The sequence below is a fragment of the Neomonachus schauinslandi genome, chromosome 4 (assembly GCF_002201575.2).
Source record: "Neomonachus schauinslandi chromosome 4, ASM220157v2, whole genome shotgun sequence".
Lineage (NCBI taxonomy): Eukaryota > Metazoa > Chordata > Mammalia > Carnivora > Phocidae > Neomonachus > Neomonachus schauinslandi.
Genome location: NC_058406.1, coordinates 57,272,730 through 57,299,880, shown reverse-complemented (window position 1 = coordinate 57,299,880; position 27,151 = coordinate 57,272,730). Strand labels below are relative to the sequence as shown.

The following is a 27,151-nucleotide window of genomic DNA, read 5'->3' as shown; positions in this document are numbered from 1 at the left end:
CTATGAGAACAGAGCAGAGATAGAAACAGCTTTATACCACGAGAGGAAATGGTGGCAATCTGAATTCAGGCAAGTTAACCACCTGATGGATGACTGCACCATCTGCCCTCCTCCTCTACACCCCCCCCCCCCCCACACCCCCCACCCCAGACCAAATCAATAATCCTCATAAGAAAACAACAGAATCTGCAGTCACTACAGTATATTAACTACAATGTGCAGTCTTCAACTAAGACTACTAGGAATATAAAGAAACAGGAAGAGAAGTTTGAAGAAAATGCAGTCAATACAAAGGGACTCAGTGTACCAGATGTTTGATTTAGCAAAGACTTCAAGGATTTCCTTTATTTTGTTAAAATGGCAATTATATTGATTGATGTTTGAGTGTTTAAATCTACCTTGGGTTCCTGAGATAAATCTCATTTGATCATGAAAACTGTACATATTTTCCAGTTTTTCATGAAAATTGTACATAAATTTTTAAATTGGATTTTATATAAGATCTTACCTCGATGGCAAATCACAAAAACCACTGAAATTAGCACTCCTTTCTTCTGTTATTTCAGATTTTAAAAACCAAGAATTTTGTCCTAAAATATAAACTCCGTAAGTGTAGACTTCCATGTATTTCTTTTATATCCCTAACAACTAGTACAGTGTCTGACATGGAATAGGTGCCCAATAAATACTTTTTGAATGAATGAATGACTAAAAAACATGCTGAAATTAGCAGTTGGATCTATGGAGTAAGAATTGCAGATATTTTCCATCCATGATGAGGTAATCAAGGGCCCGTTTATTAATCTTGTTTTTGTAACTGTGTCTATTTTAAGATTTCTTAATACAAGTTCAGTAGAAGTAGCAGGATAAATTCATCAATACTAGCTAAATATTGATATATGTTGTGAATTTTAAAAAATGTAAGATACTGGGGGAAACAATAAATCTGTAAATTAAAATCACTTCTAGAGAAGGATTTAATTTAAAAATAGATAATGGGTGAATATATACTTAAATTTTTAAAAAACATATTTGAATATGTGGTCTTTCAATGATCTGACTCTAACTTTAATACTCCACTGGTTTATTGATTAAGAAGACATGACAGTTTGTGCCCTCAAAGGAAAATAAAATGACCATAGTTATGTATTAATGAGTAAATCTCTAAGAAAGGTATCAGAGGTTCCTTAAGGAAAGCATATACCTGTCGTTTACAAATTCTCTTTATTAGGGTGTACAGCATGTTATTAGGTTGGTCACTAGAGGGTGCTGGTGTTTCAGACCAACACAATTCAGACTTGCTTTGACACCAAAAGGTGCCAACCAGAATCCAACAGGCAGCATCCTATTTTGTGACTCCTCAGATTCCCTAAATCACTAGTTTATAAGGTAAATAACTACAAAGCAGACAACTTAGAATTCTAAGATGAAGCAAATTGCTGAAAGGAGGGAAGTGTTACACAAAAGAGCTGAAATGCATCACATTTAGAGTTGATTAGAAACATCATCTTCGCTTTCTTTGCTGTATGAGTCATGAAAAAGTCTTAAGTCTTTATATAATTACACTAGAGACTCACTGCTGAAAAATTTAATTTGATATGTACTTTCATCCCAGTGCTTTAGATAAAGTATATATCTAATAATAACATCAATTATGATTTTATTTTTAAAATGACATTTTAGAAAAAACTTTCACAATTATGGGTTTCAGATTAATTCGAATTAATTAGATAAAAGTTTGGGGAAGATTTAAAAAGTAAACCACTTTACTATTCCTTCCTAGCTCTTGTTCTCATTAGAAACATTTTAAAAGAGAAAATTCATGGGATGCCTGGGTGGTTCAGTCAGTTAAGCATCTGCCTTTGGCTCAGGTCATGATCCCAAAATCCTGGGATCGAGTCCTGCGGAGCAAGGAGCATGGTCCTTGCTCAGCGGGAAGCCTGCTTCTCCCTCAGCCTGCCTCTCCCCCTGCTTGTGTGTGCTCTGTCTCTCTCTGACAAATAAATAAATAATCTTTAAACAAATTAAAAAGAAAATTCAAAAGTGTAAAAATTTTTAAATGACATCAAAACACAAAACGAATAATAATGTCATTAATGCATTTGTTAAAGTTTAAATTACATTTTTGCTTTTCTCCTTTAAAAACTATATAAATTCGGGGCACCTGGGTGGCTCAGATGGTTAAGCACCTGCTTTCAGCTCAGGTCATGATCCCGGGGTCCTGGTATCCAGCCCAGCGTTGGGCTCCTGGCTCGGTGAGGAGCCTGCTTCTCCCTCTCCCTCTGCCTCTCCCCCTCCTCATGCTCTCTCTCTCTCTCTCTGTATTTCTGTGTCTCAAATGAACAAATAAAAAAATCTTAAAAAAAAAAAAAACTGTATAAATCCGGGTGCCTGGGTGGCTCAGTCCGTTAAGCGTCTGCCTTCAGCTCCAGTCATGATCCCAGGGTCCTGGAATCAAGTCCAGCATCAGGATCCTTGCTCAGCGGCAAGTCTGCTTCTGCTTCTCTCTCTGCTCCTACCCCCTTCCCCCACTGCCCGTGCTCTCTCTCTCGCACTCTCACAAAAATAAATAAAATCTTTACAAATTTAAAACTATATAAATCCTATAATGATATTTTTCAAGCTCTCATACAGAATCAATACAACAGCACAGAAAGAATGTGAGAACATACTCCATTCTCATCACCTACCATTCATACAGCCAAAAAAGATAACAACTAAGCTAGGAAAGGCAAAGGAACTAAGGGGGCTTGCTCCAGAAGTCAATCTGAAGTCTGAGTAATGGTATTCATACAGCTATATGATCAGGTTTAATTTCTTAAACATGAGGAAAAAATGAAATTTACAAATATTTTAAAATCTTTTTATCTCCTGGACAATGTGAAGAGGCAGAAAAACCAGACCCGTCCAAAATGTGGGAACAATGCTACTATTGGTCTTCACCTGCTAAGAGTGGTTATGGTATCCACGCAAACGACACTATAAAGACGGAGGCTGGAGAATTGCTGGAAGACTTTGCGCATAGCCTTTAACTTCATGGAGCCTCAGTACCTCATCGTCAAAGGGGAGTAATAATAGCAACAGGACCTTGGAAGATCTCTGATCAAACGGGAAACTGCTTGTGAAAACACACTAAATACTGGTTTAATAGAAGATGTTACTAGACAATTATGCCCATTTTCACTAAATGTGAAGACCTTCCTAACATCTAACTACAATTTCTAGTCCTAACTGTATGAGAATGGGCAAGGGTTGGAGAGCGGTTGGAGGCTTTGGAAGAGCGTGCTTCTCTCCGCACCCCAGTCACTCCAGCTCACATAGGCTGGCGGGCGGCAGTTGATTTCACTATCTCAGACAGGCAAGTGGCTGCCACCTGCCTCTAGCCACTTTAGCCCTAGCTAATTTTTTAACAGGGGGAGGGGGAGATTTTAGGTGGAGAGCGATAGCTGAGATTTCATCTTTGAAACCACTCTCTGATTTTGTTTCTCTTTACGTATTCCCTTTGTCGCAAGGCACTATTAGTTTTATATTTTCAGAGCGCCCCCTGGCAACAGAGCAGCTTGGTCGGCTCATGATCATTCTGGAGTCCCCAAGTACAGAAAGGGAGAAAAGTTCACATTCAACTATGCAGAGTGTGGTCGGTCTGGATTGATTAGGAACAGGTGAGTTACACTTGCCAGGGTTACAAAAGAGCTTCAGGAGGAGGATCCGGTCCCTACATTAGCGTCGGTGGGTGGGTAAGGAGAGGGGCGGGCGCTCAGGTCGGCCTTGGCAACTTGCCTGGGGTCTGGAAGCGCAGGGAGACATTTTAGCCCGGGCCGCCCGCGGCCGCTCCTCTGACAAAGAAGAGGAGGAGGCGCGGCGCAGCGAAGGGAGGACTGCCTAGGCGTCTCGTCCGGCCAGGAGTCGTTGCACGGAGTCCTCCGGGAAGTTTCCAGGCCAGGCGGCCAGGACACCGGTCACGCAGCAGCCAAGAGACGCGCGCAGTTGCTTCTCCATCCTCCTCCCGGCGCACTTGTGCCCACACCCCCGGGCGCCCCGCCCTCCGCCGCCTTATAGAAGGGGCCCGCACCTCGCGCGCCTCGGAGCTACGGGCTTCCCCGAGCAGACGGCGCGGCTGCCTGAAAGCCCAGGCGCCACGGCCAGAGGAAAGAAGTGAGGCGGCGGCTACGCCCCGCATCATGGAGGGCAGCCCAGCCCTAGCCCCAGTCCGGGTGGACACCGACCTTCGCCGCCGCCCGCGCCCCGTCCGCCAGCTCCCGCTGCTGCTCTCCGGGCGCCGTCCTCTCCTCACCTCGAAGCCAACATGAAGGAGACCCGGGGCGACGGGAGCGCCCCTTTCTGCACCCGCCTCAACCACTCCTACCCGGGCATGTGGGCGCCCGAGCGCTTCGCCGCGGCGCAGGGCAACCTCACGGGTTCCCGGGACCCCCGCGAGGACTGCGGCTCGGTGTCGGTAGCCTTCCCGATCACCATGTTGATCACCGGCTTCGTGGGCAACGCGCTGGCCATGCTGCTCGTGTCGCGGAGCTACCGGCGGCGGGAGAGCAAGCGCAAGAAGTCTTTCCTGCTGTGCATCGGCTGGCTAGCGCTCACAGACCTGGTCGGGCAACTGCTCACCAGCCCGGTGGTCATCGTCGTGTACCTGTCCAAGCAGCGCTGGGAGCATCTCGACCCGTCGGGGAGGCTGTGCACCTTCTTCGGTCTGACCATGACTGTCTTTGGGCTCTCCTCGCTCTTCATTGCCAGCGCCATGGCCGTCGAGCGCGCGCTGGCCATCCGGGCGCCGCACTGGTACGCGAGCCACATGAAGACGCGCGCCACCCGCGCCGTGCTGCTCGGCGTGTGGCTGGCGGTGCTCGCCTTCGCCCTGTTACCGGTGCTGGGCGTAGGCCAGTACACCATTCAGTGGCCCGGGACGTGGTGCTTCATTAGCACCGGGGGAGGGGGCAACGGGACGAGCTCTTCGCACAACTGGGGCAACATCTTCTTCGCCTCCACCTTTGCCTTCCTGGGGCTCTCGGCGCTGGCCGTTACCTTCGCCTGTAACCTGGCCACCATTAAGGCCCTGGTGTCCCGCTGCCGGGCCAAGGCCACGGTGTCGCAGTCCGGCGCCCAGTGGGGTCGGATCACCACCGAGACGGCCATCCAACTCATGGGGATCATGTGCGTGCTGTCGGTCTGCTGGTCGCCGTTGCTGGTACGTAGTTCCAGCGAGTGCGGAGGTCAGGGTGGGTGTGCGTGGCGGCGGGCAAAGGAAACCTCTGGATGTGGCAGCTTCTGCAGGGGTGTGTTTGCAACCACAGAGGACTGAAGAGGCCTCTGCCCCCCCATCTTGATTGTGGCTTCAGAGTTGAGCTCTTCATTTATTTGCTGAGCACCTTTCAAGTGCCAGGCATCGTGTTAGGTTTTGTTTATGCACAACTGGAGACCACGGGGCTGCTCACATTCTAATCAGAGAGAGTAGGAGGATGCCCAGCTGTCATTTCAGTGCTTGTGCAGAGATACGGGTTTCTAATGGGTGCAGTGGGGGCTGAATGGCTGAGACAACCGTAGCCTGGTGCTATGCGTTTTCTCCTTAGTTTCAATACCTCTTGCAAGCTGAGGCGATTTTCAGGCTGCGGAAGTACCCTACCTGCGACAGCAGGCAGGCACAGCCGTCTAGAAGTTTCTGAGGCTGTGTGCGCTACCCCAGCAGAGCTGGGCTAACCTTTCTTGCAGGCTCACTCTTGATTGGAAACAGGAGAGTGAAGACACATCTTGCCGCTGCAGCCTGCCTCAGCCCTTTGGAATGGGTGCTGTACCCTCTAGGAAGTGTTTGAACCGACATTCCGTCAGTGGGACCCCAAGGCCTGGGAACTCTGTGACCAGGCTGTGCTTGCCCTGGTGCCGAACATGCAGGGCTGCGGCAAGGCCAGTCCTGAGTTAGGATGGTAGGGGTTTCGGCACTTCCTAGCTCCTCACAGAGGGGCACAGCCTGGGAGCACGTGATGCTTACACTTGTTTCTTCTGTAACACCCAACCTTACCTGGTACTTTCCAGATTTTCTTCTGTGGTACTTTTAGCTAGAGATTTCTGTGGCTAAGTGTTGTTTAGAAATACCTGATAAATGGATATTTGTTTAGGTTCCAAGTAGCCTGGCTTACTAAGGAGGTATGGCAGAAAGAGTGACCTGGTCATTGTGGCAGAGTTATAGGCGATTATATATTGGACCTAGAACGTTATTACTCAGTTGTGAAAAACTTCTGAAACCCATGGACACGGTTTTCAGAACCACTCTCACATTGTTTTTTCTTTTTGGTGATGAAATATACATAGCATGAAATTTACCATTTTTTAGTGTGCAACTCAGTGGTATTAAGTATATTGACCTTGCTGTGCACCACATTTAGTTTTAAATTCCTTGTATTTAAAAACAGAACCTTAGTTCCTTTTTCCTTCCCACTCTCCCTTGCATTTGACAAAGCAGGTATCCCAGAATACCTGTGTTTAACTGGTGTAGTATATTTAGAGTACAAGTCTGGGCTCCAGATCAGTGACATGTGGTGACAAGGAGAGTTATGTCGGGACCTAGTTGCTCACAAGTCACTGTGTGGTCACAGTTCTGCGTTCCAGGAGCTGGAACTCAGGCTGATGACATCACCATGACTTATCAAGACCAACACCAATTTTAGGCATATTTACTTCTATGGTTGGAGATATATAGGTGGCCAAACAGAAGGGGGAAAGAGTTCTAAAAAATAAACACTTTATTAATGTGGTGATTAACATAACTTTATTTTTTTTATTTTTTAAAGATTTTATTTTTATTTATTTATTCATGAGAGACAGAGAGAGAGAGGCAGAGGGAGAAGCAGGCTCCCAAGGAGCAGGGAGCCCGATGTGGGACTCGATCCCAGGACCCTGGGATCATGACCTGAGCCGAAGGCAGACGCTTAACCATCTGAGCCACCCAGGCGCCCGATTAACATAACTTTAAAGGCAAACAGAGTATCTGAATTTTTCACAGCTATCATTTGAGGCTGAGTTTGCTCTTATCACACACTTTATATCTTTGAGTTTGCTCTTTGAGTTTGCTCTTATCACACACTTTATATCCTAAAAGAAATGCAATTAAATCATATGAATAAAATGCTTACCTCTACAGTTAACCAGACGAAGAGAAACTATGCAGTGTGTTTTTATTTCAAAAGTTTGATTCTAATGCCATGGGATTGGTAGCCCTAAGAATTTAGATCAGTTTTGAAAGTTGTAAGCTAGGGTGGCAAAACTCACTCTCTTAAGAAAGACATATTTGGAACTAGTCCTATTTAATTTCTGCATTCAAAAAATATTAACTGGTTTGCAACTTTTTAGCGGACACTGTATTGATTCAGTTCTTATAAAAACATTAAACTGAAAATGAAATAAATTCAACATGTAATCATATCAAAGAGGAGAAATTCATGGTTTCCAAAGTAGGTATTTTTTAAACCAAAGGAAATGGTTCTGTCTTCTGTTTTGTGCACCATCGAAGATAAACCTTCAACTATCTTCAGAAAGATCTGCAGTAAAAAGTTATTGCAAAGAAAAGAAACTGGCAAAACTGCTTTCTTAATAGGTTAGGGAATTGTAAGAATAAAAACACTAGAACTTAGTGAATTGAATTTTTAATGTGTTAATGTTGAAGGGAAAGATCTTTTTTTACGTCTGTTTTGTAACTACAGAAAAATATAGATTCCCTATTAGTTTTTGTTGAGTTGGGTGTAGGATAGTAATCTAATTATTCACACTCCTTACGTAAAAGGACCCTGAGTATATCTTATTTTGAAGACTATCACAACTATAATAATATTTAATGTTACTGATGGAAAACTTAGCAGAGAAGAGATCCCGTAATAAGAAAACGTCTAACCTGCAACAAGTTTCTGTTACATAAATACTTAAATAGAGGTTTATCCATGGTGTAAACAAAACTTTTTTACTTTTTTCTTTTTCCCAAAAACTTCACAAAATACAATGTGAGATGTGAAATTGAGAATACAGTGGGAAATGATGTCACTGTGATAGATGATCTACTATTTGTGGTCGCTTTATGTTTATATGTGGCATCAAATCCTATTGGAATCAGCCAGTTGACTCAGCAATGCAATCTATTTGACTTTTTATTATTATTTTATTTTTTTATCCAAATTCACCAACTAGTCCAGTTATTGGACATGATAGCCAAGTTTCTAGAAACAGGAATCACCTCAGGGTGTTGTTCACCAAAAGCCATGAGTACATTTTGTCTTTGTGTAAACCTGACCCTCCCCAAACAGGTGGAATGTGGCTAACACTGTCACTCTCTTAAAAATAGTAAATATATGGGGCACCTGGGTAGCTCAGTCAGTTAAGCGTCTGCCTTTGCCTCAGGTCGTGATCCTGAAGTCCTGGGATTGAGCCCCACGTCGAGCCCCAGGTCAGCCTCCCTGCTCAGGGGGGAGTCAGCTTCTCCCTCTCCCTCTACCCCTCCCCCTGCTCCTTCTCTCTCGCGTGCGCTCACTCTCTCCCTCAAATAAATAAATAAAATCTTTAAAAAAAAAGTAGTAAATATAAAACTAACATTGTGAAAAGTGAAGTCTGAGGAACAAAGTTTCTCTTCTACAACTTTGGAACTGGATAAAAGCAGCCGTAGAAACTTTTGCCTTTAATCTTGAGCCTGCGAATTCTGCTCTGTATCCACAAATGCAAATAGGGATGCTTCAATTCAAGAAGATATTTCACAATGTGGATGTGACTTCTTTTAAATTTAAGGAATCACTGATATATTGTGACAAATGAAACTTGCTTTAAATATACCATGTGTGACAAATATATGCAATAGACTATTTACAGAGGTAACCCTGTTTATAGTACAGGAAAGTATTATGGAATTGTTAATTTTCTCTGCCTGTAAATTTCTCCCTTATTTAGGATGTTGCTTGAGGGAAAATGATTACAAATGTGAATTGGCATTACAGGAAAAAATATTCTCTAACTTGTTTTTATAAGAATTGAGATTATTCAGAATTCTTTACTTTGTTTATTAAAATATACTTTAGGCACTGTGGAAGGGATATTAAGTAGAATTATTGAAAACTGCTCAAAGAACTATAATCTGTTCAGAGAAGCAGAAACCCCACATTTATGAGTGAAACAATTAGAGAACAATGCAAGATTTTATGTAATTAGTGCCTTTGGTTCTGGGAAGAATGTCCATCTGACTTTAGCAGTGTAGACTTCAGGGAAGAGGAGGGATGGCAGAGCTTGACCTTGCAGCTGAGAATTGAGTGTGCCCAGGAACCAGAACAGAGCGTGTCCACTAGAACCATGGGGAAATGCTTTGAGAAGGTTTATGGGATCATACTGAGGTTGTTAGGATGAACATGGGATGAGGACAACGTTCTTTTGCCAGTAAACCATAGGACTTCTATTTTGGGTTTCTGAATAGGGGAGAGAGTTTTTAAAAGATTGATAGGGCTGTGGTGTGTGGATAGATTTGGGCTGGAAAATGGGAAAGAGAGATCAGTTACGAGTTGCTTTTGCAAGTCAGTTAGGGCTTTAGTGTAGAGACAGTGGGAAGAGATGAGTCAGAGAAGGAAAGGTAATAGAGAACTAAAGTTATCAGAAATGGTTGATTTAAGGAGTGATTGATTGACAAATATTTCTTCTGCATCTATCCTCTTCATTGCAGTTAATATTTTCACATCCATTATCCCATTTAACTGCATCCTGTAAGATTGCCACTATTCTTTACATCATTCAAAGAACACAAGTATAGAGAATATTAGAACTAGATTTCATTTATTTTCAGTTTTTGTTGTTGATTTGTTTGTTTTTGCTTAGATAGAGGACAGGAATTCTAGCTCTAATAGTGGGCCCTGAGCAACTTATATATATCTTCTTATCTGTAAAGTATGGAGGTAGGACCTATAGACATTTAAGATATTTTTCCCATTTATGTTATTCTCAAGTTCTCTTACTGGGAAGAATGATGGTTCAATGAACAGGAATGGGAAATTTGGAAAGGAGACTTGATGGCCAATTGTTTTTTTGTAAGAATGGGCTCCTGAGTCACTGGGGTTTTAGACAAAGTACGTATGGTGATGGTGGATTATCTAAATGATGTATCTAGAAACCAATATAACTTGAAGATTAATGAGATAAATCAGGGCTTAAAAAACACAGATTTTTTATTTTGAGTATAACAGAGAGAGCCAAGAATTAAACAGTTCTTAAGCTGTTCTATTTGAAGAAATTCAGATGGTCTAGAGTTGTAACATAATTGTGACTCACTGGCCTTTCTCTTTTGAAAAAGGTGTAAAGGTCAAGAAATCAATTATGAAAGTTTCCATGGGTTCAGTTTCCTGGGAATAACCTTCAGGAATATGTGTTGCACACATTTGTAACAGACAGTGATTCCTTCTCAGGTGCTGAGGGGTGGCAGTGAGGGATTCCGGGTCATGTTTCAGTTTTCAGTTCTGGCCTTGCGTGGCAGGGAAGTTGGGAGGGAAGTCCTCCCTTAAACTCATTACATTTGTGTAATATATTTTTTAAAGATTTTATTATTGATTTGAGTGACAGAGAGAGAACGGGGGGGGGGGGGGTTCAGAGGAAAAGAGTTTCAAGCAGACTCCGGCTGAGCATGGACACCAACACAGGGCTCCATCTCAGGATCCTGAGATCATGAAGTGAGGAAACCAAGTCAATCGCTTAACGGAATGAACCACCCAGGTGCCCCACATTTGTTCCATATTTACACCTCGAAGGTCTAAAACTGTAACATGTCAAATTTTGACTCCCCCATTTTCCTCAATTCCTTATCATAGAGCTAAATAGGAGGTTTGTATTTCATCTCCCACCATACTTCTTGAGGATTATTAGATGGCCTCTCAAGTATGCCTTATTCCCTAGAAAATTTCAACTTCCATAGATTAAAGAAGATAACCAAAGGAGCCTGATGTTCCTTGGGGTTCCCCTTCTATCTTGACGCCTAAATATATGCCCATATTTTACAGTAATTCATTCATATGCAGAAATGACAGTTGGACAATGAGTGACTTCTTTAGCAAGGGGAACACCACACACACACACACACACACAGAGTAGCATTTTAGAGTGCAAGAAATTCTCTGTGCTCTTTAATCAGAACTCTTGTCTCTCCATTTTTTCATTGGCCACTTCACCCTGCAGTCAACTGAAAGCTGCCGAGCAGTCACCCTTCCTGGATTGTCTAAGGTCTCAAGTTAGAAGTCATTTTATTGGAAAAGACTTCCTTCATCCTCTCTAGATTTGGTCAGATGCTCTGGCCATTTGGTTCCATAGCACCTACCTTGCATTTCCCAGTCCTAGACTGAGTCACACTTCATCGGACATATTGGTTAATTGACCTCCTGAGGCCAGGTATAGTATCTGTCTTGTTGTCTTGTTCTTTTCCCTGGAACGGTCATAATTGCATACCATACAAGGTATGCCCAATATATGGTTATTGTTTGACTATCTAAGCACCCAAATCAGAAGACACTGTCTGGTCCCAGTTACATAAGCAATTAATTGTATGACTTTAGACAATTTACTTGTTATCTTTGTGAACTATTTGCTTTTCTTCGGCAAAGTAGGAATAAAAACACCTACCCAACCCATTTCACAGGATTGTAATGAAAACCAACGTAAATCTGTGTGAGAATAATTAGGAATATCCCTTTAATATTATGAATACCACTATGATGTTTTACTGGATAATAATGTTGATTTCTTGTGTTCAGATAAACCTTTCCCCCAGGAAACTGAAGAAAAGAGACAAGTGATGTTTTACAGCTCAGTTAGTTATAGTTCACTGGGGGGAAAAATGTGTGGTGCAGATTTTTTTTTTTTCAGAAAAAAAGAAAATAAAAATGGTCCATCTCAAGTGCATAAATTTTTACAAGGTATTATAATTCATCCCTTCTCCCCTACCCCTGCCACCATTTTGTCAGCTCTGGAACCCTTTTCCCCTCATGGCTACCAGTTCATTAACTCTCTAAGTCTAAAACATTCTGGGTCCCATCTCCCCTTCCCCTAGATGTGGAGGTGTAACCACTACCTTGCCCTCTGAAGACCTCTGCCACAGGTCCATAATGTGCCCCCTTGTTTTTCCAGTTGGAGACTCCTTTGTATACTCCTACCTGTCCTCACATAAATGTTTAAGTCAAATTAATTGTTCATCTTGTTATTGTCATTGGTCAGATTGTTCTGCAGACTTCTGAAGGGTAGATTTGGCAACTCAGTTGTCCTCCTCTCTTCACAGATGACCACTAATGTTGACACTACACAGAATTTAGGCTCACAGCCTAAGACTGAGTTTACACAATCCTTAAATGAGGCCCAAGCATGAGAATTGCAGAGTTGTAAATTGTCTCACAATTTGACCAGGTCCTGACAAGGCATTAATATTATTTGTGGTCTATAAATAGCACAGAGTATGATTTTCCCATCCAGTGGCCCTCCTAGATGGTCCCTTGGGCAACATTCATAAGAAAGACATTTCATTGAGTGATTTTGGAACTTATTAAACATGTATAATATTACTTTACCATATGATAGGCATTTGAAGAACCATAAATCTAAAAATGAAAGATAGTGGCAGAGATGGAAGAGGAGGCTTGATTTTTCACACCTTAACTCTGTTAGAAAGAAGGAAATTAGCTAATTTAGGCAAAAGTTATATAATAGAAGTACAAATAGCTGTACTATTTTTTAAAATCTTGAAAATACAAAAATAGAAGGTCAAGTTAGAGCTGGAAGCCTACTTTTAAAAATTTTTTTAAAGATTTTATTTATTTATTTGACAGAGAGAGAGAGTGAGAGTACAAGCAGGGGGAGTGGCAGAGGGAAAGAGAAACAGGCTCCCCTCTGGGCAGGGAGCCTGATGCGGGGCTTGATCCCAGGACCCTGAGATCATGACCTGAGCTGAAGACAGATGCTTGACTGAGCCACCTACGCGTCCCAAGCCTATTTACTTTAAGAATTATTGACCGTCCAAAAATTCAAGTGTAATTTAAAAGATATACTTCTCACTAATCTTTTGATATTTCTGAAAAATATTTGATTCCTGAAAGTAGATTTGATCTTTTTTCCTACCTTCTGAACTTTATAAGTGTCATTTTCTGTGGTTGAGAATATGCTTCTGTTGGTGTGACTCAGGAAAATTTGGAAAAAGAAATATATTGTTAATGTGGAAAATGCTGAGAGATTGTAAAACATAAGATGCATGTGGGGGAATTCACCAGACAGTAGGGTGGAGCTTTCACCATGGTCTCAATGTAGGAAATTTCCCTGATAATGTCCTGCTACCAACCACCTTGCGTGGGTCTGGTAGAACATGCACATCTGCATTCCTGTGCCTCAACAGTCCTAAGGCCCGAGTGGCAGTTAGTGATGAAATGCCCCCGTGAGCACTCCTCTCTGCTTCATGAAAACAGAAGAAGATGACTAGAGAAGTAGGTGAGGGCCCCAGAGAGAATAAGGCACTGGGGAGCAAAAGACCGGGATTCTGGCCTAGGCTTTACCACCACATGATAGAAGTCACTTTATCTTTCTGGTTTTCCCTTCCTCATCAGTAAAGTAAAAACTATTATCAACTCTAACATTCCTTTCAGCTCTGACTTCCTGTGGCTTGAAATAGATAAAACTGTCCCTTGTGGACATACTGTATTAGATGCAGAGAAAGAGAAAACACCCAAAGACTTCCTCGGAAGAGGCAGAGGAAATGTATGCAAGTGAACAAAGTATTTCACACATTCTTTTATACAGTCATTCTATAAATATGTTTGGAGGGCTTGCTGTGTGCCTGCTATTCTGCTCACCCTGGTGGTACCGTAGTGACCAGGGCTGACTCAGATGATTGTACGCGTTGAGCAGTTATGCAACTCTAGGGGGCACTGTTCACATTATATTCTAGGTGAATGACACTCTTATTAAACAGTGTGTAATCTGTGCTACACAATTTTCTCTCATGAAGCTTTCAATCTCCTGAGGTAGCAGACAGTGAAGAAAAATGATTGCAATAAATAAATGTCACCAGGCTGATGGGTCATTACCATGGTTGCTCTCACTGCCACATGGTGCTCCCTTGTCCGGGCAGAAGGGCAATACTACTGGTCATCTGCAGCTCTGAGGCCCTGCTGAAGCACGTCCCTATCCAGGCTGTAGTAGGTCTGTGCTTGGGCGCCATTGTCAGAGAGCACATTGATTCACACCCATAGCTACAGCCACAAAGCTCAGCAGTGATTACCCAGAGGATAACCACTGTGCTACAGTTTATGGATCCAGAGGGCAGCTGGCCTCAGGCCACATACTGTCTGGAACCAGCCTTCTTGGGTCCTTAGTCTCTGGGTTGTATTCAGATCACCTCCTGAGAAGTTGGCTTTTCCTTTCCAATGAATTTCCTTTTAAGACTTTCCATGTCTTTTCCCACCACTGAATGTAGCCAAAGTCACTCTACTCCATGTTTCTTAGCTTCAAATCTTGGGAGAAGAGGTGAGTCTGTCAGCAACCCCTCCTTTTTTTTTTCCAGAAAGCATGATGGTTTACCTCTTCCTAAGCAATCAGTGGTGTGTACCAGGAGTGTTCTGTGGATTTTCTTGTTACACCAATTTCCACTAAGTAACCTGTTCATTCTACATTTACCAAAGCAATTGCTTCTTATTCTGTGAGGTCTGCTCCGATGTGACTTGCTCTGTCCACCTGAATAGAGAAATGGGGGATAGCTTCTGCATCCCCTTACATATATTACTAAAACAATAAGCATGTTATGAAGGCAAGAAAAAAAGGTGCTTTGGGAGAGTGTCAAAAAGGATGCCTTCTTCAACCCTTGGTGGCATGTGGGGTGGTTAAGGAGGGTCTGCTGAGAAAATGTCACTTATGATGAATCTTGAAAGATGATACTTAGAGGAAAAAGGAGCAGTGTGTGAAGTCCAGTGTGGGAAGGAGTGGAAGCATCAAAGGAATGGACAGAAGGCCAGTGGACATATTGGAGTGAGCCTTCAAGGTGAGGCCAGGGAGGTGGGCAGGGCCAACTATTCAGAACCCTGTGGGTTTTGTTTGGGTGTTTATATTTTCATCTTAAGTATGATGGAAAGCAACTAAGAGGTTTGTGTGAGGGAGTGAGTTGATCTACTTTATGTATTAAGAAATACCGCTCCGTTGTTGCTTCCTGCATTAGAGAGGCAGGGCATCAGAGCCCACCAGTACTAAGGTCAGATGGAGATGTAGAGTCATTAGTAAAGAAAATTTCTTTCCCCCTTAGTGTTGCTTGAAAAGAAGGGATGGACATAGTTTGGTACTTGGTTGGGGGAGGGGGGAGGTAGTCTGTGCAGATGCACAGAGGAAAAAAATTGAACCAGGTGTGCTAGGAATGGTAAGGAAATCTGTTTTTGTTGAAATATGTTTGAGAATGTTAAGAAATGTTATGGTCAAAAGGGATTGAAGGATGAGGGAGAGAGAAGTGCATTTGTAGATTGCCTTGAAGATTAGAAATAGGAATTTGTATTTCATCTTGGGCAAGTTGTATTGCTTTTCTATACTTCTGTTCCGTATTTGTAAAATAAGAGGGTTCACATTATAAAATCTCTTGGCTTATGAAGGTCATTTAGTAAAACAACTCATCTAATGTTTGATATCTTTCTAGAATATTCTTGGTGAGATTGTTTAAACTTTGAACACCTTTACATCCAGGAAATTAGTTGCTTTTCATGGGGCACAAAGAATTCTCTTATAGCCAAGTACTATGCTGGGCTCTATCTTACGAACAGTTGTTTGTTTCAATTTCTTACAGTTACCCTGAGAGGTAGGCATACTGGCTCCTACTTATAGACAATGAAGAAATGAAAGCTGAAAGAGGTTGAGTGATTCATTTAAGATAACAGAGCTAGTATGTGGCCAGGCTGGGAGTCAAAGTACAAGCTCTTTTCTCCAAGCCATGGTGCCTCAGAGAGCTCAATTCATCTTGAGTTGTTCTTTCTATTATAAAAATTTCAATTCCCTTATGTTGGTTGAATTGGAGTGTTGATAACGCTAGTTCTTGGTTTATATGGAACAATATTAAACTTAATTAGACTTTTTTTTGGTTATATGATACTTCTGTGTTAGGTATCAAGGAATTCCACTAAATTTATGAATGGCAAAATAGCATGAAATTATCTTGACAATGTCAGGGGCAGAAGCCATGATGTAACAATTAATTTAAGTGACACTTTGTTGAATATCAGTTGTGTGCCAGGTACTGTGTTACAACCCGACAGAATGACGGCATGCCCTTTCCTCAAGGAATGCAAGGAATGGGTTGTCTGCTGAGTGATTCCCTAGAGAGACTTGAGGTTGTGACTAAAATAGCAGTATTATTTTCCATTGTCAATTTTGAACATTGGATCAAAGCTGAGGACCATTTAGAATTCATTTATCCATTCATGCTTTCAGTGATTGTTGAGTATCTACTATGCACCAGGCACAGTACTAGATGCTGAAACTATAGTAATGACATAGACTAGTTTCCTGCTCTCAAGGAACATGCGTTCTAGTAGAAGAAGAAAGTCAATCCACAAATACACTAGAAGTCAGATTGTGATAAACACTGCTAAGAAAATAAAGCAGCGTGATGTGACAGAGGAAGCCTAGGGAACTTTTATAGATTGTCAGGGAACAATACCTCTGAGAGGTAGCATTTAAGCTGAGACCTGAATGAAGGAAAGAACCAGGTATGGATGATCTACAAGAAGGGCATTCTAGGCAGAGGGAACAGCGAAGGCCTCACCTGGTGTGTTTGAGGGAGAGAGAGAAGGCTCGAGTGGCTGAAGGGAAGTGAGAAGGAGGGAGTGGAGTGCTGTAAATTGAGATCAGAGAGGGTGCTGGGGGTCAGACTGGATCAGGCCATACTAAGAAGTTTTGATGTTAATTTAAGAGAACGCTAGAAGGTTTGAATCATGGGAGTGACATTATTGGACTTATGTTTTTGAAAGGTCCTGGAGTGCAGAAAGGCAAGAGTAAGGCGCAGGGAGACCAGAGAGAAGGTGCTGAAGTTGTCCATGTGAGAGGCGATGACAGCTGGGCTTGGGCTGGAGAAGTGGATGTATTCACACAAAGGGATTTGAAGATTGAGTTTATAAGACATTCTGAAATGTCTCTAATCCCTGCCCTGTGACTCTGACAAGAAATAGGGTCCTCTCTTCTTCTCTGGGCCTCTGGTAGTAAGGTGGCTCTCTGTCCGCAAAAGGCTTTCCCTTTGGCTCCTTAACAAGGAAGTGACTACTGCAGGCTTACACAGCTAATAATGGGCAGAGTCAGGATTAAGTTCTATCTAATGGGTGCTATTTTTTTTCCCCTGAGACATAAATCAGAGTAGTCACCCAGAGAAAGAGAAGTAAGCAAGTTTGCTTATGAAATAATAGGATGTCACAAGAATCCTGATCTCCAGAAGAAGATCCAGACCAAGCTAAGCTTAAAAGTAGAGAGACAGACAGGGAGAGGATTGCTTGATTCACATAAATTGCAGGAATGTCAGGTTGGAGGTGGCCCTCTGGAAGACTAAAGCCAGGACTGTCTCTTTTCTGTATCTTTTTTCTTTCTTGCCATGTGTCAGAATCCCCAACTCAGGCTCTTCTTCTAAGGAATCAATTTAAGGCATAGCTTTGCAGCTCATTGGCAAAGTCCTATGCTGTTTTTTTGTTTTTTAAAGCTTTTGGTTAATAGGTTTATATTTACAGTCTGCATGTGGGGTTTTCATTTCGCTTTCATAGCAATACAATATTTCAGTGATTATGTCACCTCAAAACACTGTTTCAACATTTTTTTTCTTTATTATAATTTTTTTTTTGTTTTGCAAATACAAGAAACAGTTATACATGACATAAAGTCTCAGGACCCTGCTTCATCTCCAAAGACTAATGTAAATTATTTTAGGCCACAATTAAAGATTTAGGCTCAGAGAATTGTCCAGAAGTGAGTAAAGAAGGCAATGTGAGATTTACAATGGAACAGAGGTGGCCATATGAGGCTCTGAAAACTCACGCTCTTATTAACACCGTAGCGAGATGACCAGCAAAGAAAATAGTTCTTTCTTGATGTTGCCATAAAGGGTGAGTTGTAGTCTGGGTTTGATGTTAATCTGGCAACTTTCTCTTTATAAATCAGTGGATGTGCTAACAGCCAACATGCTGGGTGGCAGATTTTGAATTTATTAATGGTAATAATTTCCTCCAAGAATAGACTGAGGATTTTCCTGGATCCAGAAGTATATTTCTAAATATTAGCTTTTGTTCCATAAAAGACATGAAGAAACATTTTGAATTTTTTTTTTTCTGTAGCATCTATTTCTAATTAAGTTATGCCATAGATCAGTTTCAGGAAGCATGGGAATATCTTCTGACTTCAGAGCTCTAGTCTCCTCCCTAAACTTGGTTCTTGGTCACAAACAACAGATTCTGACTCCAAGCACATGGGGCATATTATGAAAAGGATATCAAGGGCTCATGGGGTCCATAAGAAGCTGGCAGGCCAGGTTTGGAAGACAGGCAGGGTCTGGATGCTGAGCTATTCTGGATGCTGAGCATCAGACCACACTGCCAAGGTCATGCTGCAAGACAGTTTGCTGCGTGCCGCTGGGATGAATCCGCCATCTCAGAGCTCCCTTCCCTGTCTCACTCTCTCAAGACTCAGAGTGCTGGGTGCAAACCTGACTGCTATAGTTTAGAGTTTTTACCTACTGGCTATTATCAAGAGGTCACCAGAAGAAGGATCAGGCACCTGCAGCATCTTGTTTTTGAGGTAGGAGGTGATAGTGGGAAGTTAAGTGCTGGGATTTTTCTCCCACTTAGAATAGCAGAAAAAGTTCTTCATACTTGAGGTATTAATAATAAGAACAGGCAGGGGTTCATTGTTACCACTGAATTCATTTTCAGAAACATTGTGACAGGGGCACCTGGGTGGCTCAGATGGTTGAGTGTCTGCCTTCGGCTCAGGTCATGATCCCAGGGTCCTGGGATCGAGTCTCACGTTGGGCTCCCTGCTGGGCAGGGAGCCTGCTTCTCCCTCTGCCTCTGCCTCTCTCTCTCTCTCTCTCTGACTCTCATGAATAAATAAATAAATAAAACATTAAAAAAAAAAGAAACATTGTGACAGTAACACTGTATCTTTCAAGCCTTGTGTGTGCCTGCATGGGTGTGTGCGCATGTGCGTGCGTGTGTGTGCCTGTCACTTTTTGGGTTGGAGTGGAAAGAAGACCAAAGGACAGGAAGCCGAAGAGATGCACAAAACAAAAAGACATATTTCTTCAATGCCTGCTACGTGCGAGTACTTGAGAATTACTGTGTTAAGCCCTTTAAGATATTATCTAATTTAATCTTCACAACACTTTATCAGTGTGGTGTTCTTCATCCCTGTTTCTCGGTTGCACATTCTAAGAGCCCAAGGGTTATACAACTTTCCCCGATTATACCCCTAGAAATTGGCAGACACGAGGCTTTTTTGTGCTATAATGTTTTGTTTCATATTGGTTGTCTCTGCTTTTATTGGATTACTAAGACACTGTCCTATTAATTCATTGAAATTGTACGAAAAACGAACAGGTTGAATGAGAACAGTCAAAAAATCACACAAATCGGCTGGGTCAGATAATCACAGGGATTAAAGATTTCCTACAGAATCTCATTGACCCATTAATTGGCTGGCCTTCTGAGGAGCTTGGGTTTCTAGAGAATACTGTGCAAATCCCATAGAGATGAGAATTTTCACTTGTCCTACAATAAACTCTTCAAAGTTTCCATTCAACACGATACCTACAGTGTAGAAGGTGTTTTCTGTAAAGGAGTGACATCAGTTTAATCCAGTGGTCTGTCTTTTCAGGCTTAGCACACTCACATACAGTGATAAAGTTTTACTAGACAAACATTTTCCAGTTAGTAAAATTCACAAATATTATTCTTTTCACTCAACTATTTATAAAACAAATAAAACTGTTTATTGAGTTCTCTTTGCTTAGTGGGAAAGTGTTTGACTACAGTCAAAATTAGAAAATTTGTTTTGACAGTTTTAAAACTTGCAGCATGATATAGTGCAATTGGGAGTCTTGCAAACCTGCTTTCATCTTTTTTTTTCTTATAATTGTGGAGAAGAGAAAGAGCCTTAGCAAACGAACTTCAGTGAGCTCACAGGGACTCTCTTAGAGGAATTCAGACATATTACACGTTAGCACCCTCTCACCTAGATTAAAAGGCTTCAGATTCCTTAGCTGAATCCTTGAGATCCTGAATTTGGCCACACTTACTACTCACTCTCTCCCCCTCCCCCAGCATCCTTACCTTCAGTCATCAAGATCAATCTGCAGTTCCTAGGATGATTCACACAATTTCCCACTCAGCAGTAGGAACTCTATCTCTTAAAACTCTCCAGAAGTACCTGCTATTTTAGGAGGCAATGCTTTCCTGATCCTACAGACAGATTTAAATGCCTTACTCTGTACTGCATAGTGCCTGTGTATACTCTGATCACTTAATTATGCACAGTTTTATTTACAATTGTCATAATATTTATTATGGCACTGAAGACGATTGTCCACAGTAGACAAATGCTTACTTTACAGGAGGCACTGTGCTAAGCATTTCACAGACATCATCTCATTTCATTCTGTCAACAACACTCTGAGAGGATACTGCTATCTCCTTTTTCAGATGAGGAAAGCAGTTTGTAGATGTTAAGTAACTTTCCCAGATCACATAGCTAACAAAAAGCAGAGCTGACTTTCAAATCCAGATTTGTCTGCTTTTATAGCCTATGTGATAAATGACTAAACTGTATGGCCTCCCTCTTGTTAATATTCATTTATTTGTCTGATTCACTGTACACTGTAAAGTGCTTAAGAACAGAGCCTTTGCCTTATTAGTCTATCAATTTTCCTGGCCCATAGCAGCCACTCAATAAGTGATTATGGGATAAATTAAAAAAATAAAGTTGTAATGAAGTGAAAAAGACACTAGATTTGGAATCAGAAAATCGACATATAAATCCTGGCCTTTAGAGTTTTACATATATTACATGGACTTAATCTTCACATAAATCCTTCAAGGTGGATGATATCTATCTCTTTATTTTATTTTATTTTACTTTACTTTTTCACTTGTTGGGGAAGCAACTTGCTTTAAGGTCCAGAGTTTGCAAATGGTATTGAGCAAATCAAACCCAAGTATTCTTGATGCCAGAGCTACCAAGACAGCTGTGTCTAATGAATATTGGGTAGTATTTATGCAGTACAACTTGTGAGCATTTTAGAAAACATACCTTTTCCTTTATGTGTTACTTTTATTTTTTCCATGTTGTTGTTAGTAATAACAATCCTTAGAAAGATTAAAAACTACCTTCAGGTTAGACAAGAATGGGAGACACAACACTGTTTTTGTAATGGGAGAGAGACGTTAATTAGAAGCAGTGGGTGGAAGCATTAGAAACCGTTACTCTAATGTCTGGTGTCCAAAGCAGAAAAAAACAAAAAAGGATGTTTAGGAAGGTGCCCTGGGGAAAACAATGAAACAATGACGAATTTTAGCAACAATAGGGAAACAGTAAAAATAACAAAGAAAGGGAAAAACAAGGCTTCAAAAGATGCTCAAAAGTTTCAGTATAATTACTTTGCCCTCAGTTGTTATGAGAGATGATATAATATATTGCCTTCAGAATAATAAAACCTAACTGCAAATCCAGAGTTAGGGCAGCCTTCAGAGTTGGTTAATCCAGAAGTTTAGCATTGTCATGAAGTACCAAGGCTTGTCCTGTTTTTTGCATTCTGCCGTGTTGGCCTCATCCTGTCGATGGTTTGTTCCCCTCAGGTTTTAGGATGGTTGGTAGTATAGCAACCTAACCCCATGTCCATCCACAGATTCACTGTCCACGGTTTCAGTGGTCTGGAATCGGATGATCCTTGTTCTAACGTATTGTCAGGAGGTCAGTAGTAGCCTAATGCTACGTCACAATGCTTACATCATTGACCTCACTTCATCTCATCATGTAGGCATTTTATCACCTCACATCATCACAAGAAGAAGGGGGAGTACAGTACAATAAGATACTGTGAGACAGAGAGACCACATTGACATAACTTTTATTATAGTATGTTATTATAATTATTATATTTCATTATTAGTTATTGTTGTTAATCCCTTACTGTGCCTAATTTATAAATTAAGCTTTATCATAGGTATGTATATATAGGGAAAAACATAGTATATATGGGGTTTGGTACTATCTGTGGCTTCAGGTATTCACTGGGTGTCTTGGAATGTATCCCCTGTTTATTATTGGAGGCTAGTGTACGTGCTTTCTAGTTCACTTCTAGCAGGAGTAAGAAGCTGTGTTTTTCTATGGCTCACTCCTAAAAATGTAGAAACTTTTCCTCAGATATCCTCAAGGAACTTCCTCTTGGATCTCATTGCCTAGTAGGGGCTCACATCATCCTCCTGGATCCAGACACATTCTAGTATTTAGCAATGAGGTCAGCTCTGAAGTACCCAGACTCCAATAAAAATACATGTACTGATGAGAAGGGGAGATGGAAGAATGGATGTTGGGTCAGCAGCCAACAGTAGACACTAGAGTGATGAGACCTATGCAGTTTAATTGAAAGAATATATGTGAAAGGCCATCAAAAAGTATAAAGCCCTAGGGCTGCCTGGGTGGCTCAGTTGGTTAAGTGTCAGACTCTTGATTTCGACTCAGGTCATGATCTCAGGGTTGTGAGATCAAGCCCTGCATTGCCTCCATGCTGAGTGTAGAGCCTGCTTAAGATTTTCTCTCTCATTCTTCCTCTGCCCCTCCCTCCCAGGTCATGCCTACACGTGTGCCCTCGCTCCCTCTCTCTCTAAAAAAAAAAAGTATAAAGCAGTAGCCCTGCATTGTCCATGGTGGGAACCACTAGCCACATGCGTTCCTGGACACTTGAAATGCGATAACTCCAAATTGAGAGTGTAAAATACACATCAGATTTTGAACATTATGTACAAAAAAAGTAAAATATCTCAATAATTTTTATATTGATTACATATTGAAATAGTATTTCAGATATATTTAGTAAATTAAAATATATCACTAACATCAATTGTACATGTTTCTTTGCTTCTTTTAAAAGTAGTTACTATAAACCTTAAAAGTATATGTGTGGCTCTCATTTGGCTTGAATTATATTTCTTTTGGACAGAGCTGCATTAGGCCATTGACTTTCCAATTGTTTCAGCTGGAGAAACTATTTCAAAAAGTTTCTTTAGAGAAACAGACAAAAACAGAACTGCTCTCGTCCAGTGGGGTAGGGAGCGGGAAATGCCAATAACATCTATTCACCAATTCCTGCAAAAACATTTATGAAAATACTTACATCAAATATAGATTTTAACATGAAATCAATAAAAGTCCCTCAGATAGTAAGAGGAATAATTTTATAATTACTTGCTTAAGATCTTCCTTAGGAAGCTAAATAGTGCAGTAAAAATGCCTTCATGGAACTCACAAGTAAGGAGAGAGGGAGCTGATGGGATCGGTTGTTGGGATTTGATTATCTTCTCTTAGGAAACTATAGTCTTCATACGAGTTTGGCTTCTGAGTCATGGGAAAAATTGATTTCCTCCTCATGTTTGCTTTCCTCTGGTTCCTATTAGTTACTGTGCTGTTGGACCAAATGGTCTGAATCCAACTAAACCAACAGAGGAGACAAAAGCAGCCCGAGGGGGCAAACCATGGAAGATGAGCAGGTTACAAGTTTCCATTTTCCTACATCCCATGTAATGTGAATTCAGTCTTCTTTAAACTTTCCTCAAACCTGGTACAAAATTGTAAGCACTAACTGTACTTTAAGTGATCTGTAAAGTCTGATTTTCTGAAAACAAAAAACACAGTCTTTTCAGAAGAACATTTTGAAAAATAAAGTTTATCATTTATCACTCAAATAACACATGGCACTTGATAGTTTTCACTAGCCACATACATGGTGCATGAAAGGAAGGAGTGATTGTGAAGGCATATGACGAGGCTGCTACATGAATCTCAAGGAATAGTGGGGGTAAAAAGGGAGCTGTGTCTCTACGGACATAACGAGTTACCATTCTGTGGTGTCCTAGCCACATTCTTCCTAATCAGATTCCACGTATTTAGGAGGCAACAGTGAGGGGATCTTTTATGTTTCCTTTCAATACTTCAATCTGAAGAAGAATAACAAAAATATAACAACTAATATTTACATAGTACTTACTATAAGTCAGTAAGTCTGAGTGTTTTACCATTTACTATACACCTTCATCCCTGTTAATACAGCAGAGCAGCGAGCTGAGTGGGATGCAGGAGCCGATGTCTTCAATGCTGCCACTTGGTAGACCCAAAAGGAAAAAAGGGTCAGCAGAAATGTTTGGTGGCAGCTTTTTCACACAAGCAGTAAAAATAGCACAGTTCTCTTTAGAAATGTTGAGGCATTGGATACTGACCATCCTGCCATGATTGGGAAATTGCAGCATGTTCCTTTTAATGTCAAAGAAAAAGTGATGTCAATGCATGACACCTTAAGCCCCTCCTGTTGTGGATCTGGCACTGCACAATTACTTAGGCCCTGTTTACAGTCAACACCACCAGAGTTAACTATAAAGAAAGCTGGTAAATTTTATGAAGAGGTGTTTTGTATTGGGGAAAGGGAAAATGAATTACACATAATGTTTGGAAGTTCCTGTGCTGACGCCGACTAGCAGCCTAACATTTGCAGAGAATTTTACAAGTAAATTAAACTAATATTGATGTGTTATCTGTTAGACTCTGAAGGGTATTTTAAATACTTATTATAACATACGTATAAGGTACATTTTCATATTTGTGGGCAAGAATTCTATAAGCAAGGAACACTAGAATCCTATGTAACATTTTTTTTTTTTAAAGATTTTATTTATTTATTTGAGACAGAGAGAATGAAAGAGACAGAGAGCACATGAGAGGGGGAAGGGTCAGAGGGAGAAGCAGGTTCCCCGCCGAGCAGGGAGCCCGATGCGGGACTCGATCCCGGGACTCCAGGATCATGACCTGAGCTGAAGGCAGTCGCTCAACCAACTGAGCCACCCAGGCGCCCCCCTATGTAACATTTTTATAGTAATAAAAGAACTTTTAACTTATGATGTATTATAAACTGATAGAAAATAGCCTTACTAAAGACTGTGTTGATATGCATGTTTTATTTTGGTTTTGTCTTGAGGTATATTTTTGGAAAAATTGTTATTAAATACACAACAAGAATTCTTCCCTTCTTATAGATTCAGTATGTTTTATTTTAAATATTTGCTTCTCCTATTGATTCTACAGCCCAGCTCTCCAGCTTATTCCAGGTTACTGCTGTAAATATAACATTCTACTTAAAATCATGAGTGATAAGAAAATGTACTTATAACCCATTAGTACCTTAATTGAAGCTGTTATCCTGGCTAATTATAATAACAGAAACAACAACAACAACAAGACTTGAATAGGGATAAATATTGGTGGATTTGTACATTAGATAAAAATTCTAGAATCTGGTACCCCCAAATGGGAGGGGGTACACTTTCTACCATTCATTCATTGGTTAATTAAAAAATATTTATAAATCTACAATGTAATATACTCTGTGTTAGGTGCTTTCTCAGATACACCTAAAAGGACCAAATAATCTCTACTCTTGTAACAATGTTTATTAAGAAAGACTGAAGGGCGCCTGGGTGGCTCAGTTGGTTAAGCGACTGCCTTCAGCTCAGGTCATGATCCCAGCATCCTGGGATCGAGTCCCACATCGGGCTCCCTGCTCGGCGGGAAGCCTGCTTCTCCCTCTCCCACTCCCCCTGCTTGTGTTCCCTCTCTCGCTGTGTCTCTCTCTGTCAAATAAATAAATAAAATCTTTAAAATAAAAAAAAAAAGAAAAGAAAGACTGAAAATAAAAGCAAGCAACAATATAAAATGTTTAGGGATGATAAAGGAAGTAACGAATTTGGGGAGTCCATATTAAAACTTATCCACTAGGCTTTTGGCAAGGGAAACACCAGGTAAATTGACATTTCAAGTCTACACAAAAAATAACTTGGAATTAGTCAAGTAGAAAAGGAAATAAGAGTTATAAGACCTAGGGATCCACATTTGTAAAAGCTCAGAAGCAAGATGAACTTTTAAAGGACTCAGAGAAGTTCAAGGGGATTGGAATATAGATGTGAAGGTAAAGAGTGGTGAGGCTAGTGAGCTCAGCAGGGGCTGAGTGGTGATGAGTCTTGAATGCTCATTTAAAGGCTTTACTCTGGGCAATGAGAAGCTATTGAAGAACTTTTCAAAATGGAATAACACAGTAAAATTTCCATTTTAGGAGCATCCTTTGTAGGCAGAATGGCGGGTAACAAATCATGTAGTAGGCTATTGTGGTAGTTCAGATAAGAGATGGTGGTGGTTTGGGTTTAGGGTCAATGGGAGTGGATATAAGAGAAATGATAGATTTAAAAAAATACACTAGGAAGTTAACGGGAGACTTTGTGATTGATTGGATGTGAGGAATATGGATAATGAGGCAGAATGGGGAGAGAAACACAAGAAAGAGACAGAGAGAAATGAATCAAGATGAAGCAAAGATAACTCTTAGGTTTCTGTTTGAGAGAGCTGGGTTCACTGAAATAGGCAGGATTGGTGGAGAAGCAGCTTTGAAGAAGATAAAAATGTCAGTTTTGAGCCTATTGAATTTGATGTAAGACACCTAGACAGAGCTGTGCTATAGGCAGCCAAATTAATCAGCCTGGAGCTCAGAGAAGAGGTATAGCCTATAGTGCACAGAAGGATTTTGAAGTCATTAGAGTAGAAGAGGTCACCCACAGCAGGAAGGGGAGGCAACCTCCCATTATTTAAGATAGAACCCCAAAATGCTGACATGTTCAAGATGGGTAGAGAAACAGGAGCCGTAAAAGAGACCCCAAAGGATCACCCAGAGGGGTAGCAGGGAAATTAATGAGAAACTCAAATCAAATGGCAACTTAAATATTTGGGAATATTTGGGAAGTGGCAACCTGTACCTCTGGCACCTGAATCTTAGGGAAGAGAATGTTTCAAGAAAGTTGTATGTAAGGAGGTGAGAGTTCTGCAGAAGGCTTGTGTATGT

The 27,151-nt window shown here is 41.1% G+C and overlaps 1 protein-coding gene across 1 annotated transcript in view; it reads left to right on the top strand.

Moving 5' to 3' along the window:
* Positions 1 to 4,276: 4,276 nt before the first annotated feature.
* The window catches only part of PTGER3 (prostaglandin E receptor 3), a 31,518-nt gene continuing 8,643 nt past the window's right edge, over positions 4,277 to 27,151 (top strand). Inside the window, exon 1 of the mRNA XM_021678113.1 lies at positions 4,277 to 5,200. Within this exon, the coding sequence (XP_021533788.1) occupies positions 4,307 to 5,200 (894 nt within the window). The 5' untranslated portion in view covers positions 4,277 to 4,306. The remainder of the gene's footprint in view (positions 5,201 to 27,151) is intronic.